The following is a 20,295-nucleotide window of genomic DNA, read 5'->3' as shown; positions in this document are numbered from 1 at the left end:
AAGCAAAATATAAAAAACTCTTTCCAGAGTCTTCTGGTGCGCGTGTAGTGCGCACCTCGCATGCGCAGCTGTCTTCCCGCCTGTCGCGTGAGCGTTCCCGCTCAGTTTAATCAAAAAGCAAAACAAACAACAACTCCAAAGGGGAGGTGGGCGGGTTTGTGAGAACAATCAGCCTGCTGTCCTCGGAGAATACCTGCTACAGGTATGTATCTTCGCTTTCTCCGAGGACAAGCAGGCTGCTTGTTCTCACATGTGGGGTATCCCTAGCACCCAGGCTCACTCAAAACAATGAACATTGGTCAATTGGGCCTCGCAAAGGCCAGGACATAACACAGACTGACCTGAAACCATAAACAACTAACTGAGAGTGCAGCCTGGAACAGAACAAAAATGGGTCCAGGGGGGTGGAGTTGGATTCTAAACCCCGAACACATTCTGCAGCACCGACTGCCCAAACTGACTGTCACGTCGGGTATCCTGCTGGAGGCAGTAGTGAGATGTGAATGTGTGGACTGATGACCACGTTGCAGCCTTGCAAATCTCTTCCATGGAGGCTGACTTTAAGTGAGCCACTGACGCAGCCATGGCTCTAACATTATGAGCCGTGACATGGCCCTCTAAAGACAGCCCAGCTTGGGCATAAGTAAAGGAAATGCAATCTGCTAGCCAACTGGAGATTGTGTGTTTTCCGGTGGCGACTCCCCTCCTGTTGGGATCAAAAGAAACAAACAACTGGGCGGACTGTCTGAAGGGCTTTGTCTGCTCCACATAAAAGGCCAATGCTCTCTTGCAGTCCAAGGTGTGCAAACTGCTTTCGTCAGGACGGGTATGAGGACAGGGAAAAAATGTTGGAAAGACAACTGACTGGTTCAGATGGAACTCCGACACCACCTTAGGCAGGAACTTAGGGTGCGTGCGGAGGACTACTCTGTTGTGATGTTGTGTTGTGCATTCACTACCAAGGCCTGAAGCTCACTGACTCTACGAGCTGAAGTAACTGCCACCAAGAAATGACCTTCCAGGTCAAGTACTTCAGATGGCAGGAATTCAGTGGCTCAAAAGGAGCTTTCATCAGCTGGGTGAGAACGACATTGAGATCCCATGACACTGGTGGAGGTTTGACAGGGGGCTCTGACAAAAGCAAACCTCTCATGAATCGAACAACAAAGACTGTCCAGAGATAGGCTTACCCTCTACACGGCGGTGGTAAGCACTAATAGCACTAAGGTGAACCCTAACGGAGTTGGTCTTGAGACCAGACTCTGACAAGTGTAGAAGGTATTCAAGCAGGGTCTGTGTAGGACAAGAAAGAGGATCTAGGGCCTTGCTGTCACACCAGATGGCAAACCTCCTCCATTTAAAAGAGTAACACCTCTTTGTGGAATCTTTCCTAGAAGCAAGCAAGACTCGGGATACACCCTCTGAAAGACCCAAGGAGGCGAATTCTAAGCTCTCAACATCCAGGCCATGAGAGCGAGAGACTGGACGTTGGGATATAGAAGCGACCCCTCGTTCTGAGTGATGAGGGCTGGAAAACAGTCCAATCTCCACGGTTCCTCGGAGGACAACTCCAGAAGAAGAGGGAACCAGATCTGATGTGGCCAGAAGGGTGCAATCAGGATCATGGTTCTGCAGTCTCGCTTGAGTAACAGCAAAGTCTTCCCTACTAGAGGTATGGGAGAATACGCATACAGGAGGCCTGTCCCCCAATGTAGGAGAAAGGCATCTGATGCTAGCCTGACGTGGGCCTGAAGCCTGGAACAGAACTGAGGGACCTTGTGATTGATCTGAGTGGCAAAAAGATCCACCGAGGAGGTGCCCCACGCTCTGTTAGTTGTTTTCCTATAAGACTTATTTAGAATACCTACAGTACCGATGAGGAAGATGTGGAATCCTCACGTCTCCTTTGGGCCAGGTCTGACGAAGGTCAGTCCCGGGGGGCCTGCATTACAGGAGGCCTCGAGACAGGTGGAGACCCATTCGATGCCACACTGCTCCGAGCACAACTTGGTTGTTCCGCAGCCATTACCTTAGCTCCTGACGTCAATGTGTCCCTCTATGTCAATGCCGCTGACCTCGGTACCGATGTCAATGTCGAAAGACCGGACTGAGCCCCAAAAAGCTTCTCTCGTTGGGCTTCTCGAGACGCTTGGGTCCGTTTCTTCATTCGAAGACACAGACTACAAGCGGCTGGGCTGTGGTCAGGTCCAAAGCACTAGATACACCAAGCATGGGTATCGGTACCTGAGATAGTCCGGTTGCACAGAGTACAACGTTTGAAGCCGCTGGGCGTCTTCGATGACATGGAAGAAAAAACGGCTTCGGCGAAATCAAAAGACGCGATCGTGCCTATTAAAAGAAAAAAGGGCACGAAAAGAAGGAAGCAACCCAGCCGCTCGAAAAACAAAGGAAACTTAAAAAGGGGCAAAAAAGTAAAGGAAACTAAGGGAGTTTTTTTTTTTTTTTAAACTGTAAATTCTACTACAACAAAGAAGAAAAAAGACAAAAGACTATGTCAGAAAACTCCTTCCCAGGCCTGCGAGCAGGGAAAAACTGGACCGCACCTCACCGCAGAGAAAAAATAACTGAGTGGGAACGCTCACGCGACAGGCGGGAAGACGGCTATGCATGCGCACGCCAGAAGACTCTGTAAAGATTTTTTTATATTTTGCTTGCAAAATTGCCGATTCCCAGGCCGATGCGGACATCGACCCACATGTGAGAACAAGCAGCCTGCTCGTCCTCGGAGAACCTCTGTGCCTCTCCCTGACTTTCTTGAACTCTGTTATCCTTTTTCCCTCCATTCTTCATGTATCTACTACTCTGTAATATACACAGAAGAACAAAATGCTTCATATGACAGACTTCAGTTCTTATCAGATCATTTGGATTTTAGTTGTAGTGATTTGACCAACAAATACGACTAGGACAAACAGAAATACGCAAAACTCTGATTATCAACCAGTGAACCACTTCGGCAGTGACTCAGGCTTTAAAGAGTGTCACATTCATTTTATACAGTTATCGTACACTGGTATTAATAAAGTTTTTTCAAAGGGAGTAGAAAAATTAACAACAGCTCCGTAACTATCCCCTAACCATACAGCATCTAAAACTGAATTTAAATATAACCCCTACCCTCAGTATATTTTATATGAGCTATCAGAAGGCATGCTCAAATGAATCCTTTTATAATTAGACATCTGCCACACTTCCCTTAAGCGATACTGTGTGTAATTCAAAGATCCATCTCTGCTCTTTAAAATTCAGATTACATTCACAAGTGGACAAGCGAACACAGCCTAAATTTTAAAGAACAGAAATGGATCTTTGAATTACATGTGAAGGGGCATGTTTGATAGTGCGAGTAAGTCGGACTTTGGATGTTTTACACTAAGAGGCATATTTTCAAAGCACTTTGGGAGACTAAGTTCCATAGGTTTCTATGGAACTTTGGGAGGCTAAGTGCTTTGAAAATGAGCCTCCATGTGTACCAAATCCGAATGGGAAATATGCCTATTTTCGAAAAAAGAAAAACATCTATCTTTTTTTTTCAAAAATATCATTTTGAACAAGGTTTTGTGCGTTTATCTTTTTAGGCCATTTATGAAAGGAAAAAAAAACCACAAGTTAAAAACACACAAAATCACGCCTTTGGAATGTAGGAGGTCAACATTTTTAGCAGACTGGTCCCTCAGACATCACAGGAGAGCAATGGGGCACCCTAGGGGGGCACTGCTGTGGACTTCACATAAATGCTCCCAGGTACACAACTCACCACCGCTCCCTTATCTTGTGTGCTGAGCCCTCCAAAAACATTTAAGTCTAGGACCCTTTAATGAACAATCTTCATGTGTGTTTTATCACTGGATCCCACCCAGATTACCACACACTGTATGGCATCAGTCGCACAAAGGCTTTGGATTTAGATAACACCTTTCTCAGAATTTTAAGGCAAATTACATTCAGGTACAATCTGCATTCTCTTGTATTCAGAGGGCTTACAACTCAAGCTTGTTCCTGAGGCAATGGAAGGTTAAGTGACTTGTCCAAAATCACAAGCACTGGCAAAGGGATATGAACCAGGCTTCCTTGGTTCTCAGCTCACTGCTCTAACAACTAGGCTACTCCTCCAGTATGATTCCCTCCCATATCAGTTTCTTCACTGATTCCTCTCAGAGAATCCAGGATCCCCTTACTTTAAAGGAATCAAAGCCAGGATGTCCTGATCAACATCTGTTAAAGAAGAAGCTTCTCTCTTTCTTCAATAGGTAGATGCCATCTCTGTTCAGCAGTCCCTGGAACACTCATCTATACCATCCCTGCAGCAATATATTCATCTCCAAGATGCAAGTTTCTCACCCTTGGCCTTTATCCTCGATCTGGAGGACTGAGAATACCATCTAGGCACCTACCTGCTTTACCCTCTTTCTCTAAGACATGAAGTCATTTTTTATATATTCAGAGAGATACCTAGTGGTATCACACATGCCAACACAGAAGAGCAGCAATGGATAACACTCAGTAGGATTGATGAATCTCTGCAATCCCTCTGTAAAGGCTTAGATCTTGGCAACTGGCTGTTAGCACACCTTCCAAGACATCATGTCTGGTTAACACATGGATGCCTCCATGCCCCTCAGAAGAGAGTCACAATCACCAACCCTACACTTCCTAGGCAGTGTGACTGCTGGTCCTGCGGCTTTGGGGTTTGTAAGTTTCAGGTCTTCCTTATCCTGACATGACTTTTCCTCTTCCACTTCTTGAGCCACATTATGACTGTTCAGCTCATATAAAGCAGGAGTGTTGATGTTTTTGGCTTTGGTAATCTTTACCCAGCTGTCATTTCATGATCCAGTTTCATTTCCCACTTCAGTTCAATTACCACTTCAGGCACAGGCAGCTCCTTGTGACTCTGGGCAAGTCACTTAACCCTCCATTGCCTCATGTAAGCCGCATTGAGCCTGCCATGAGTGGGAAAGCACGGGGTACAAATGTAATAAAAATAAAAAATAAATCATCATCTTATTCTGTGGTGTTCTGAAAATTTTGAGGTGTACAAGAGCCCTATACAGCTATACAGAAATCCCAAATTACAGGCAAAACTTTTTTCCTTTTGCAAAAGCACTCTTAATTTTGGGGATTTCAGTAGATGTATAGAATCTCATACATGGGACATTGAAACTCTCTCTTGTTCAATGGTTTGAAAAATCATTTTATTACCACAATTGATACATTTTGCCTACAGGGGATCTATCCTACAACCAACCACAGTATAAAGTGGGCTGTCCTGTTTAGTGGACAAATGAAAAGTGATACACGTTGGGAAAATAATCGGAACCATAGTTACCAGATGCTAGGGTCTACCTTGAGAGTCAGCATCCAAGAAAATGATCTAGGTGTCATTGTAGACAATATGCTGAAATCTTCTGCCAGTGTGCAGCAGCAGCAGTCAAAAAAGCAAACAGGATGCTAGGAATTATTAGGAAAGGGATGGTAAACAAGACCAAGATTATTATAATGCCTCTGTATCACTCCATGGTACAACTTCACCTTGAGTACTGCGTTCAATTTTAGTTGCCGTATCTCAAAAAAGATATAGCGAAATTAGAAAAGGTTCAAAGAAGAGCGACCAAAGTGATAAAGAGGATGGAATTCCTCTCATATGAGGAAAAACTAAAGAGGTTAGAGCTCTTCAGCTTGGAAAAGAGAAGGCTGAAGGGAGATATGATCAAGGTCTACAAAATCCTCAGTGGTGTAGAACAAGTAGAAGCGAATCAATTTTTTACTTTTAGAAAGTACAAAGAAGTTACATGGAAATACTTTTAAAACAAACAAGAGGAAATATTTTTTCACTCAACCAATAGTTATGCTCTGAAACTTGTTGCTGGAGAATATAACAACAGTGGTTAGAATATCCTGGTTTAAACCAGGTTTGAACAAGTTCCTGGAGGAAAAGTCCATAGTCTGCTATTGATATAGACATGGAGAAGCCACTGCTCGCCCTGGGATTGGTAGCATGGAATCTTTGGGTTTCTGCCAGGTACTTTTGACCTGGATTGGCCACTGTTGGAAACAGGATACTGGGTTAGGTGGACCACCGGTCTGACCCAGTATGGTTATTCTTATGTTTTTTTTTTTTCTTATGTCCATTCTCTACGGTTAGTCCCTTCCTATTCCATTAATGTGCTGATTATTAGAAAATTACCTAAATTCACTTCTGAGAGTCATGTGTTTGGTAGAATCCTTATTTACACACAGATGGGTCAATATTCAGTTGCAGTCACTTTTTTTTTTTTTTTAATGCTGGCTACAGTGGTTAAAAATTATCCAGATATTTAGTTCTACTCTTCAGATAGTGGCCTGAACTGAATATCCAAATAAAGTGGTCAGCACTATCTGGGAAGTGCCAGGATCACCCCGGTTCCACCCAGACCCCACCCTGACACTATCCACATAGTGTGGTGGCAGTCTGTAAGAATAACCAGATGCACTATCCAGATAGTGCCTCTGAATATTTCAATCAGCATCACTTACCTGGACAGAAAATGCTATTATCTGTATAAACTTATTTTGATTATTGACCCAAGACATTTATTTACATTTCAAATGCAGCAAATTGGTCATTTCAAGCTGCCAGCCCTAGATAAGGATGACTAATTGTTTAAGATACTTTCTCTGGAACAGTCTGGGCTTAATTACACACACACACAAAAAGAGTGAACTACATGTATTAAATCCTAAAAAAAAAAATGCCTGGAATTTTTAAAACATGTGCTTTACTCCTTGTTTACCCTCCGGTGATGGCAAGAGCCATTATATCATTTAAATATCTCTGTAGCATAATGCACAAGTGGTGAGTCTCTTTGAATTGTAAGCAAGCTCTGGAATGAAGGGGGATAGGATGAAGATGAAAAGGGCAAGATTCAGGAGTAACCTAAGAAAATACTTGGGGAGGGGGCATCTTTGTTCTGACAGGCTCGAGTATGTCAGGGGGGGGGGCTCTCTATGTTCAGGGGCTTGGAAAGAGGGAGGGGGAGGAATTCCAGACACCACGGGGGAGGTATATAGAGTCCCAAAAAGTATCAATATTCTATGCTACTTAACCCCAGGGATAAGCTGTGCTTTCTCCAGGTCTGCTTTAATAATGGTTTATAGACTTTTCTTCCAGGAATGTGTCCAAAACTTTTTAAAATCCAGCAACATTAACTGCTTTTACTACTTGCTCTGGCAATGAGTTCCAGACTTAATTGTACATTGAGTGATAAAATATTTTCTTATATTTGTTTTAAATCGGGAATAGTCTGATTTTGGAAGGAGCTAGTACAATATGTTTCTGAGATGTGGAAGGCGGGCTGGAAGTATGACTCAGCGCTGCTCCTGGGCCATCCTGTTCTCATACACCCTGTCCCATCAGGATTTACCGCTTTTGTACGCAAAGCTATTGTAGTGGCTAAACAAGCAATACTCTCAGAATGGCTTACATACAATTACCCTACAGTATCGCAGTGGCGTGTGCGTATGATAACGTTACTGCGGGTAGAGAGGGTGGGAATTAAAGACTTTAAAACGAAGACTGGAGTGCGTTTCCAACTCACTTGGACTCCCTTTTGGAATACTCTGACTCCAACTGCCAGGAGTAGACTGTTAAACTTCTAGATATTGCCCTGTACCCTGCATTATTATGTTCATTTGATGCCATAGCAAGGGAAACAAAGGGGGTGGGGGGTGGGAGGGGAAGGGAATGGGAGGGACGGTTAAGACCTATTTGTTGGGGTAGAAGTACTAAGTACATAAGTAATGCCATACTGGGAAAAGACCAAGGGTCCATCGAGCCCAGCATCTTGTCCACGACAGCGGCCAATCCAGGCCAAGGGCACCTGGCAAGCTTCCCAAACGTACAAACATTCTATACATGTTATTCCTGGGATTTTGGATTTTTCCAAGTCCGTTTAGTAGCGGTTTATGGACTTGTCCTTCAGGAAACCGTCCAACCCCTTTTTAAACTCTGCTAAGCTAACCGCCTTCACCACATTTTCCGGCAATGAATTCCAGAGTTTAATTACACGTTGGGTGAAGAAAATTTTTCTCTGATTTGTTTTAAATTTACTACATTGTAGTTTAATCGCATGCCCCCTAGTCCTAGTATTTTTGGAAAGCGTGAACAGACGCTTCACATCCACCTGTTCCACTCCACTCATTATTTTATATACCTCTATCATGTCTCCCCTCAGCCGTCTCTTCTCCAAGCTGAATAGCCCTAGCCTCCTTAGTCTTTCTTCATAGGGAAGTCGTCCCATCCCCGCTATCATTTTAGTCGCCCTTCGCTGCACCTTTTCCAATTCTACTATATCTTTCTTGAGATGCGGCGACCAGAATTGAACACAATACTCAAGGTGCGGTCGCACCATGGAGCGATACAACGGCATTATAACATCCTCACACCTGTTTCCCATACCTTTCCTAATAATACCCAACATTCTATTCGCTTTCCTAGCCGCAGCAGCACACTGAGCAGAAGGTTTCAGTGTGTTATCGACGACGACACCCAGATCCCTTTCTTGGTCCGTAACTCCTAACGTGGAACCTTGCATGACGTAGCTATAATTCGGATTCTTTTTTCCCACATGCATCACCTTGCACTTGCTCACATTAAACGTCATCTGCCATTTAGCCGCCCAGTCTCCCAGTCTCGTAAAGGTCCTCTTGTAATTTTTCACAATCCTGTCGCGAGTTAACGACTTTGAATAACTTTGTGTCATCAGCAAATTTAATTACCTCGCTAGTTACTCCCATCTCTAAATCATTTATAAATATATTAAAAAGCAGCGGTCCTAGCACAGACCCCTGAGGAACCCCACTAACTACCCTTCTCCATTGTGAATACTGCCCATTTAACCCCACTCTCCGTTTCTTATCCTTCAACCAGTTTTTAATCCACAATAGGACATTTCCTCCTATCCCATGACCCTCCAATTTCCTCTGTAGCCTTTCATGAGATACCTTGTCAAACGCCTTTTGAAAATCCAGATACACAATATCAACCGGCTCCCCTTTGTCCACATGTTTGTTTACTCCTTCAAAGCATTGAAGTAAATTGGTCAGGCAAGATTTCCCCACACAAAAGCCGTGCTGACTCGGTCTCAGTAATCCATGCCCTCGGATGTGCTCTGTAATTTTGTTTTTAATAATAGCCTCTATCATTTTCCCCGGCACCGACATCAGACTCACCGGTCTATAATTTCCCGGATCTCCCCTGGAGCCTTTTTTAAAAATGGGCGTTACATTGGCCACCCTCCAATCTTCCGGTACCACGCTCGATTTTAAGGATAAGTTGCATATCACTAGCAGTAGCTCCGCAAGCTCATTTTTCAGTTCTATCAGTACTCTAGGATGAATACCATCTGGTCCAGGAGATTTGCTACTCTTCAGTTTGCCGAACTGCCCCATTATGTCCTCCAGGTTTACCGTGAAGTCAGTAAGTTTCTCCGACTCGTCCGCTTGAAATACCATTTCCGACACCGGTATCCCACCCAAATCTTCCTCGGTGAAGACCGAAGCAAAGAATTCATTCAGTCTCTCCGCTACGTCTTTCTTGATCGCCCCTTTTACCCCTCGGTCATCCAGTGGCCCAACCGATTCTTTTGCCGGCTTCCTGCTTTTAATATACCGCAAAAAATTTTTACTATGTTTTTTTGCCTCTAATGCTATCTTTTTTTCGTAATCCCTCTTGGCCTTCTTTATCTGCACCTTGCATTTGCTTTGACACTCCTTATGCTGCTTCTTGTTATTTTCAGACGGTTCCTTCTTCCATTTTCTGAAGGCGTTTCTTTTAGCCCTAATAGCTTCCTTCACCTCACTTTTCAACCAGGCCGGCTGTCTTTTGGAGTTCTGTCTTTCTTTTCTAATTCGCGGAATATGTATGGCCTGGGCCTCCAGGATGGTATTTTTGAACAGCGTCCACGCCTGTTGTACAGTTTTTACTCTCTCAGTTTTTGCCCCCCTAAGTTTTTTTTTTACCGTTCTTCTCATTTTATCATAGTCTCCTTTTTTAAAGTTAAACTCTAACGTATTTGACTTTCTGTGTACAGTTACTTCAAGGTCGATATCAAAACTGATCATATTATGGTCACTGTTATTACTGTTACTATGTGTTAGTTTAGCCACATGGGGGGAAAATATCAGACGTTCATACATGATGTTAACTTTTCTTCTTAAGTTTTGAATAAAAATGATTGAAACATATTTGTTTTAAATCTATTTAACTTCATGAAGTGTCACCTAATCTTTGTACTTTTTGATAGAGTAAACAATCGATTCTTGTTTGTGTGTTCCACTTCATTCAGAATTTTACAGACCACTTTCATATCTCCCCTAAGCCATCTCTTCTCCAAGCTGAAGAGCCCTAATCGTTTTAGCTTTTCCTCATGAGAGTCCTTCCATTCCCATAATTATTTTGGTCTCTCTTCTTTGTACCTTTTCCAACTCCGCTATATGTTTTTTGAGATGCAGCAGCCAGAACTGCACACAGTACTCAAGATGTGGTTTCACCATGGAACAATACAAAGGCATTATGGTATCCTTTCTTTTATTCCCTATTCGTTTCCTAATAAGTCCTAACATTCTATTTGGTTTTTTTTTGGCTGCTGCTGCTGTTGCACATTGAGCAGAAGATTGGTGGTCACTTCTAATGTGTAATCTTACATCAAGTAGCTATAATTTGGTTATTCTTCCCAATGTGCATCACTTTGCACTTTCCACATTAAATTCTATCTGCTCAGTCTTCCAGCCTCCAAAAGTTCTCCTGCATTTTCTAACAGTCCACAACTTTGAACAGTGTCCCCAATGGTGATGAGTACATAGTACCCCATGTACTATGCTAGTTCTCAATCTCAGCCAAACAGTCAAGAAAAGACTATCTTCAGCTCATAGCTCTGACCCAATGGATCTTGGCCAAAATCCAAGCAACAACATAGGCATTTTACATATTTCATACTAGAGTGGAAACCAAAAAGCACAAGGAGCCTTCAAGAGTAGGGGCATCAACTCAATACTTTACTGAACAGATCCAACATGGTCCATGTTTCGGTGAAACCGCCTGTGTCAGGGGTCTATCAAATGTGTCAAATAATCAAAAATCTTCTTTGTTAGAGGTAGTGGTCTCAGAGCAATGAAAAGATGCTGAAAAGCAGTGCGGGTACTCTAAGGAGCTTCAGGAACCTTTTAAAAAGGTTATTCTGCCAGTTCCAGACACTTTTCACTTGTGCTCCTTGGTGTACCCACACTGCTTTTGGCATCATTTCATTGCTCTGAGACCACTACACCTAAAAAAAGAAGATTTTTGATTATTTGGCACATTTGAACATCATCTATATTGACAGACTCCTGACATAGGCAGTTTCACTGAAACACAGACTGTGTCGAGTCTGTTCAATAAAATATTGAGTTGACACCCCCACTCTTGAAGGCTCCTTGTGCTTTTTGGTTTCCGCACTTGTGTGAGTGTACTTTGGATTTTCTCTCTTGTGTTTCCTTTTTCACATATTCCATACTAAACAGGACAGCCCACACTATAGCTTGAACTGCTAAGCACTTCATGAACCGCTAAGAACTTCAATAATTTCTTTACCTGCATGGCGCAGCCAAACGACAGCCAGGTTGTATCTTTCGGAACAGACCAGGCTACTCAGGAGGGGTAAAGCCGGGTTATATTCGCCAACATCAAGAAAAGCCTCAGCAACGTCAAGGTAAAGATCACCCATGTCCTCAGGATTCTGCTCCATCAGCAAGTTTAAGAGAGGCTTCAAACAAGAAAGCAAAACAGCTATATTATGGGCAAGCTGCAATCAATAACTAAATCCAAATAATCACATTTGTATTTTCTACTCAAATGGTCTTTCAGCTACTTTAAAACCAATCCTTTGACTTCCACTTCTGAATGAAAAATGTTTGTATAGATTTAGCTTATATCTTTTTGGCAGTAGCTCAAGGTGCGTTACACTCACGTATGCTAGGTATTGTCTATCCCCAAAGGCCTTACAATCTAAATGTGTATCTAAAGCAATGGAGGAGTAAATTATTTGCTCAAGGCCATAAGGAATGTCAGTGGAATTTGAATCCTAGCTTCTCTGGTACTTTGCTTAATCCCAGGTCTCGTAAAGCGATGGTCATACTTCTGAACTCTATAAGTGGTCCTATTTCTAGCTCTCCTTCCTTTGTTGCCCCATTTATTTATCATCAATCTTTAATTTCTTCACAAGCTGTTTTCAAAATCTCTCCTTTTCTCAGTCAATCATTCAATTATCTGTACTGTACTCAGATTTTACACATAGTGAGGTATGACTCACTCAGGCTTCTTTTCATCTCCCTGATTTTCCAATGATTCATAGTGATGACAATGGATTATTTCTCATTGGAAACAAAATACAAATCTGAAAGAAGATGGCTGTTTTAGATGGCTAGATATTAACATTCATTAAGGGCAAATAAAGAAGGATTTGGCCATTTAACTGTGTTAAGCTGGCAAAATCTTGCTTTATTTGCCTTTAATGTCTGTTTACCATAACAAAAGCTAGAAAATAATGAAATGCAAAGAACACAAATTCAAGGAAAACAGTTCATTATTATGTGAACTGAATAACAGAAGGTCTGATGCATCCGGGGAGTCTTCTAGATGGGGCCAGTGGTCTTCCAACTGTATGATTGTGTCCCTCCCCCCCCAAATACCCCACCATTCTGCACCCTAGACAGTATGAGCCTGCCAATCCAAGCTCCCCACCCTGAATCTAGACCACTGCAAAACACACGATCCACTCACCCTCTGAACACCTCCAGGACATACCGGGGCTCGCTCTGGTGCCTACTGTGTGTGTGTGGGGGGGGGGGGGGAGTCTACAGGAGTAATGCCCAGTCACTCTTGCCTCCTAGGCTGCAGGCATCAAAATGTTGCTGACTGACTCCTAGCAGTAGCCTGGTAGTTCTACCGCTATGGATCAAGTTGAAAATGCAGTTTGGAAGAGTGGGTGGAAGTTTTAGTTCAGAAGAATGGGGAGCTTGGATCAGCAGGCCCACTCTGTATGGGGTAAAGAGGATTGGTGTGTTTGTTGAGAAGAAGCTATGACCCCAGGGGGTTATCTATTGGTTGGGGGGGGGGGAGGATTTAAACATGAGTGACTACTAGACAACTGGGGAAATTTCAATGAGCTATGAGTAAGGAGGGGAGAAACTAAAAAAAGAGAACATCAGGAAGTGGTGCTAAGTACACCATGAAGAAAAGAAAATATTTCCAGCAGTCATTTCACATTTCCTTTGCCACCCTGGGAGCAGAATGGAAAATGATAAAGGGCCTCGGGGTTCTCAAAACACCTCAACAACAGAAAAAAAGATCCACAAATATTCCTGAAAAGCCATGACAGCTTCTCATATTTGTGAAAAGATTCTAGAGATGTACAGTATTCTTCGGAGACAAAAGTAGAATAACTGCAACAACAATAGGCAGTTTCAAAGTTCTACAAAAGTTTAAAAAAAAAAAAAAAACAACTATAAACTACTTGCAGTTTGTTTCTAGAAGTGCATACCTTGAACTAGAAATGAAAGAAAAGCATTGCCTAAAGCGAATGCTACATACCTGTAGAAGGTATTCTCCGAGGACAGCAGGCTGATTGTTCTCACTGATGGGTGACGTCCACGGCAGCCCCTCCAATCGGAAACTTCACTAGCAAAGTCCTTTGCTAGTCCTCGCGCGCCCGCGCGCATGCGCGGCCGTCTTCCCGCCCGAAACCGGCTCGAGCCGGCCAGTCCAGTATGTAGCAAGACAATACACTTCAAGGGAAGACACAACTCCAAAGGGGAGGCGGGCGGGTTTGTGAGAACAATCAGCCTGCTGTCCTCGGAGAATACCTTCTACAGGTATGTAGCATTCGCTTTCTCCGAGGACAAGCAGGCTGCTTGTTCTCACTGATGGGGTATCCCTAGCCCCCAGGCTCACTCAAAACAACAACCATGGTCAATTGGGCCTCGCAACGGCGAGGACATAACTGAGATTGACCTAAAAAATTTACCAACTAACTGAGAGTGTAGCCTGGAACAGAACAAACAGGGCCCTCGGGGGGTGGAGTTGGATCCTAAAGCCCAAACAGGTTCTGAAGAACTGACTGCTCGAACCGACTGTCGCGTCGGGTATCCTGCTGCAGGCAGTAATGAGATGTGAATGTGTGGACAGATGACCACGTCGCAGCTTTGCAAATTTCTTCAATGGAGGCTGACTTCAAGTGGGCTACCGACGCAGCCATGGCTCGAACAGTATGAGCCGTGACATGACCCTCAAGAGCCAGCCCCGCCTGGGCGTAAGTGAAGGAAATGCAATCTGCTAGCCAATTGGATATGGTGCGTTTTCCTACAGCCACTCCCCTCCTATTGGGATCAAAAGAAACAAACAATTGGGCGGACTGTCTGTGGGGCTGTGTCCACTCCAGATAGAAGGCCAATGCTCTCTTGCAGTCCAATGTGTGCAGCTGACGCTCAGCAGGGCAGGAATGAGGACGGGGAAAGAATGTTGGCAAGACAATTGACTGGTTCAGATGGAACTCCGACACGACCTTTGGCAGAAACTTAGGGTGAGTGCGGAGGACTACTCTGTTGTGATGAAATTTGGTGTAAGGGGCCTGGGCTACCAGGGCCTGAAGCTCACTGACTCTACGAGCCGAAGTAACTGCCACCAAGAAAATGACCTTCCAGGTCAAGTACTTCGGATGGCAGGAATTCAGTGGCTCAAAAGGAGGTTTCATCAGCTGGGTGAGAACGACATTGAGATCCCATGACACCGTAGGAGGCTTGACAGGGGGCTTTGACAAAAGCAAACCTCTCATGAAGCGAACAACTAAAGGCTGTCCTGAGATCGGCTTACCTTCCACACGGTAATGGTATGCACTAATCGCACTAAGGTGAACCCTTACGGAGTTGGTCTTGAGACCAGACTCAGACAAGTGCAGAAGGTAATCAAGCAGGGTCTGTGTAGGACAAGAGCGAGGATCTAAGGCCTTGCTGTCACACCAGACGGCAAACCTCCTCCAATGGAAGAAGTAACTCCTCTTAATGGAATCTTTCCTGGAAGCAAGCAAGATGCGGGAGACACCCTCTGACAGACCCAAAGAGGCAAAGTCTACGCCCTCAACATCCAGGCCGTAAGAGCCAGCGACTGGAGGTTGGGATGCAGAAGAGCCCCTTCGTCCTGTGTGATGAGGGTCGGAAAACACTCCAATCTCCACGGTTCTTCTGAGGACAACTCCAGAAGAAGAGGGAACCAGATCTGACGCGGCCAAAAGGGAGCAATCAGAATCATGGTGCCTCGGTCTTGCTTGAGTTTCAACAAAGTCTTCCCCACCAGAGGGATGGGAGGATAAGCATACAGCAGGCCCTCCCCCCAATCCAGGAGGAAGGCATCCGATGCCAGTCTGCCGTGGGCCTGAAGCCTGGAACAGAACTGAGGGACTTTGTGGTTCACTCGAGATGCGAAGAGATCTACCAAGGGGGTGCCCCACGCTTGGAAGACCTGGCGCACCACTCGGGAGTTGAGCGACCACTCGTGAGGTTGCATAATCCTGCTCAACCTGTCGGCCAGACTGTTGTTTACGCCTGCCAGATATGTGGCTTGGAGCACCATGCCGTGACGGCGAGCCCAGAGCCACATGCTGACGGCTTCCTGACACAGGGGGCGAGATCCGGTGCCCCCCTGCTTGTTGACATAGTACATGGCAACCTGGTTGTCTGTCTGAATTTGGATAATTTGGTGGGTCAGCCGATCTCTGAAAGCCTTCAGAGCGTTCCAGATCGCTCGTAACTCCAGAAGATTGATCTGCAGATCGCGTTCCTGGAGGGACCAGCTGCCTTGGGTGTGGAGCCCATCGACATGAGCTCCCCATCCCAGGAGGGACGCATCCGTGGTCAGCACTTTTTGTGGCTGAGGAATTTGGAAGGGACGTCCCAGAGTCAAATTGGAGCAAATCGTCCACCAATACAGGGAGTCGAGAAAACTCGTGGACAGGTGGATCACGTCCTCTAGACCTCCGGCGGCCTGATACCACTGAGAGGCCAGGGTCCATTGAGCAGATCTCATGTGAAGGCGGGCCATGGGAGTCACATGAACTGTGGAGGCCATGTGGCCCAGCAATCTCAACATCTGCCGAGCTGTGATCTGCTGGGACGCTCGCACCCGCGAGACGAGGGACAACAAGTTGTTGGCTCTCGTCTCTGGGAGATAGGCGCGAGCCGTCCGAGAATCCAGCAGAGCTCCTATGAATTCGAGTCTCTGCGCTGGGAGAAGGTGGGACTTTGGATAATTTATCACAAACCCCAGTAGCTCCAGTAGGCGAATAGTCATCTGCATGGACTGCAGGGCTCCTGCCTCTGATGTGTTCTTTACCAGCCAATCGTCGAGATATGGGAACACGTGCACCCCCAGCCTGCGGAGTGCCGCTGCTACCACAGCTAGGCACTTTGTGAACACCCTGGGCGCAGAGGCGAGCCCAAAGGGTAGCACACAGTACTGGAAGTGACGTGTGCCCACCTGAAATCGCAGATACTGTCTGTGAGCTGGCAGTATCGGGATGTGTGTGTAGGCATCCTTCAAGTCCAGAGAGCATAGCCAATCGTTTTGCTGAATCATGGGGAGAAGGGTGCCCAGGGAAAGCATCCTGAACTTTTCTTTTTCGAGATATTTGTTCAGGGCCCTTAGGTCTAGGATGGGACGCATCCCCCCTGTTTTCTTTTCCACAAGGAAGTACCTGGAATAGAATCCCAGCCCTTCTTGCCCGGATGGCACGGGCTCGACCGCATTGGCGCTGAGAAGGGCGGAGAGTTCCTCTGCAAGTACCTTCTTGTGTTGGAAGCTGTAAGACTGAGCTCCCGGTGGACAATTTGGAGGTTTTGATGTCAAATTGAGGGTGTATCCCTGCCGGACTATTTGCAGAACCCACTGATCGGAGGTTATGAGAGGCCACCTTTGGTGAAAAGCTTTCAACCTCCCTCCGACTGGCAGGTCGCCCGGCACGGACACTTGGATGTCGGCTATGCTCTGCTGGAGCCAGTCAAAAGCTCGCCCCTTGCTTTTGCTGGGGAGCCGCGGGGCCTTGCTGAGTCGCACGCTGCTGACGAGAGCGAGCGCGCTGGGGCTTAGCCTGGGCCGCAGGCTGTCGGGAAGGAGGATTGTACCTACGCTTGCCAGAAGAGTAGGGAACAGTCTTCCTTCCCCCGAAAAATCGTCTACCTGTAGAGGTAGAGGCTGAAGGCTGCCGGCGGGCGAATTTGTCGAATGCGGTGTCCCGCTGGTGGAGAGACTCTACCACCTATTCAACTTTTTCGCCAAAAATATTGTCCGCACGGCAAGGCGAGTCCGCAATCCGCTGCTGGAGTCTATTCTCCAGGTCGGCGGCACGCAGCCATGAGAGCCTGCGCATCACCACACCCTGAGCAGCGGCCCTGGACGCAACATCAAAAGTGTCATAAACTCCTCTGGCCAGGAATTTTCTGCACGCCTTCAGCTGCCTGACCACCTCCTGAAAAGGCTTGGCTTGCTCGGGGGGAAGAGTATCAACCAAGCCCGCCAACTGCCGCACATTGTTCCGCATGTGTATGCTCGTGTAGAGCTGGTAAGACTGGATCTTGGACACGAGCATAGAGGAATGGTAGGCCTTCCTCCCAAAGGAGTCTAAGGTTCTAGCGTCCTTGCCCGGGGGCGCCGAAGCATGTTCCCTAGAACTCTTAGCCTTCTTTAGGGCCAAATCCACAACTCCAGAGTCATGAGGCAACTGAGTGCGCATCAGCTCTGGGTCCCCATGGATCCGGTACTGGGACTCGATCTTCTTGGGAATGTGGGGATTAGTTAAGGGTTTTGTCCAGTTCGCAAGCAATGTCTTTTTTAGGACATGGTGCAAGGGAACAGTGGACGCTTCCTTAGGTGGAGAAGGATAGTCCAGGAGCTCAAACATTTCAGCCCTGGGCTCGTCCTCCACAACCACCGGGAAGGGGATGGCCGTAGACATCTCCCGGACAAAGGAAGCGAAAGACAGGCTCTCAGGAGGAGAAAGCTGCCTTTCAGGAGAGGGAGTGGGATCAGACGGAAGACCTTCAGACTCCTCGTCAGAGAAATATCTGGGGTCTTCCTCTTCCTCCCACGAGGCCTCACCCTCGGTGTCAGACACAAGTTCCCGAACCTGTGTCTGCAACCTCGCCCTGCTCGACTCAGTGGAACCACGTCCACGACGGGGGCGTCGAGAGGTAGACTCCCTGGCCCGCATCGGCGAAGCTCCCTCCGCCGACGTAGTCGGGGAGCCCTCCTGGGAGGTGGCCGCAGTCGGCACCGCACGCGGTACCGACATCGGGGACCTCAACCTGGGCGATGGGCCAGCCGGCGCCACGCTCGACGGTACCGGAGGCGCAAGCACCGCCGGTACCGGAGGGGTAGGGCGCAACAGCTCTCCCAGAATCTCTGGGAGAACGGCCCGGAGGCTCTCGTTCAGAGTGGCTGCAGAAAAAGGCTGAGAGGTCGATGCAGGCGTCGACGTCAGAACCTGTTCCGGGCGAGGAGGCTGTTCCGGGCTGTCCAGAGTGGAGCGCATCGACACCTCTTGAACAGAGGGTGAGCGGTCCTCTCGGTGCCGATGCCTGCTGGGTGGCGAATCCCTCGGCGACCCAGAGCTCTCGGTGCCGACACGGGGAGGAGACCGGTGTCGATGCTTCTTCGATTTCTTCCGAAGCATGTCACCGGAGCTCCCCGGCACCGACGAGGAGGACGTAGAATCCATCCGTCGCTTCCTCGGGGCCGAGACCGAAGAGGGTCGATCTCGGGGGGGCTGTACCGCAGGAGCCCTCAGGGTAGGAGGAGACCCACCCGAGGGCTCACCGCCACCAGCAGGGGAATGGACAGCCCTCACCTGCACTCCACTCGATGCACCACCGTCCGACGACATCAGGAGACGAGGTCCCGGTACCACCGACGTCGATGCAGCTATCCGATGTCTCGGCGCCGATGCAGAGGCCCGATGCCTCGATGCACTCGATGCAAGGGCGGCCGAGGAAGATGGTCTGGACGCTGACGACGTCGATGCACTCGAAGATCCCGGTGCCGATGCCGACGAAGAGCCCGAGAACAACACGTTCCACTGGGCTAGTCTCGCTACCTGAGTCCGCCTTTGAAGCAGGGAACACAGACTGCAGTTCTGAGGGCGGTGCTCAGCCCCCAGACACTGAAGACACGACGAGTGTCGATCAGTGAGCGAGATAACCCGGGCGCACTGGGTGCACTTCTTGAAGCCGCTGGAAGGCTTCGATGTCATGGGCGGAAAAATCACGCCGGCGAAATCAAAAGCCGAAATGGCGAAAATTGAAGCACCAAAATTTAGAGGGAGAAAAATCTCGACCGAGGCCGAAAGAGGCCTACCCCGACGCGAAAGAAAACTTATCGGGGCAAAAAGCTGGAAGTATGGGGAAGATTGACACGAAACCCGGGGAGGGTTTCCGGAGCACTTCCCGCACTAGAACAAAGCTTTTCCGAAGAAAAAACACGCTCAAAAAAACTTTGGACGCGCGAGGTCGACTTTCCGGGGCTCGACACGGCGAAAAAAATGACCGTACCGAGTGCGGACAAAAGAAGACTGGCCGGCGCGAGGACTAGCAAAGGACTTTGCTAGTGAAGTTTCCGATTGGAGGGGCTGCCGTGGACGTCACCCATCAGTGAGAACAAGCAGCCTGCTTGTCCTCGGAGAATACTATTTAGCCCATCTACGAGATTAATACTTACACCAATGGATTCCATGATGTTAAGGTGGATCAAACACACCATCAACTTGACTGTTATGTCTATGGGAACTCCATCTGGCACGTGGCAAAGGACCGTCTCTACAGCTGCAAATAAATCAAAATTACATTAGAGGAAAGTGATCAGGTTCATCAACATTCCAAAGATATTTTAGGATAAGATTAAAAAAAAAAAAAAAAAATCACACACCGCACAAATACTTAGGGAAAACTAAATGCAAATTAGCTTAACTTACATGGGTTTTGACCTAATACTTAAATTGTTTTATGTTGGGCAATATAACAGGGAAGGCAGTTAATTTAATTCAGCATGATTTCTTTGGACACCAATGGCCCTTTCCCTTGTGAGAGTAGGGACCGAGTTCCAAGTGTTATTTTTTGTTTAGTGTATATTATGAAATATTAATTTTATATTCAAAGAATTTCTGTATATTTGTGAAATGTATTTTTTATTCATTTACAAACCGCATACAGCAACTTGGT

General features: G+C 46.7%; 1 protein-coding gene across 2 annotated transcripts in view; it reads right to left on the bottom strand.

Annotated features, from left to right (window-relative positions):
- GTF3C3 (general transcription factor IIIC subunit 3) overlaps positions 1-20,295 on the bottom strand; it is a 102,242-nt gene that overhangs the window by 37,098 nt on the left and 44,849 nt on the right. For both annotated transcript variants that reach the window (XM_030209743.1, XM_030209744.1), the window contains exons 9-10: positions 19,796-19,899; positions 11,630-11,801 (exon numbers count right to left, since the gene is read on the bottom strand). In XM_030209743.1, the coding sequence (XP_030065603.1) occupies positions 11,630-11,801; positions 19,796-19,899 (276 nt within the window). The remainder of the gene's footprint in view (positions 1-11,629; positions 11,802-19,795; positions 19,900-20,295) is intronic.

Source organism: Microcaecilia unicolor, chromosome 7, assembly GCF_901765095.1.
Source record: "Microcaecilia unicolor chromosome 7, aMicUni1.1, whole genome shotgun sequence".
In the NCBI taxonomy this organism is placed as follows: domain Eukaryota; kingdom Metazoa; phylum Chordata; class Amphibia; order Gymnophiona; family Siphonopidae; genus Microcaecilia; species Microcaecilia unicolor.
This window is presented reverse-complemented; position numbering and strand designations above follow the sequence as displayed.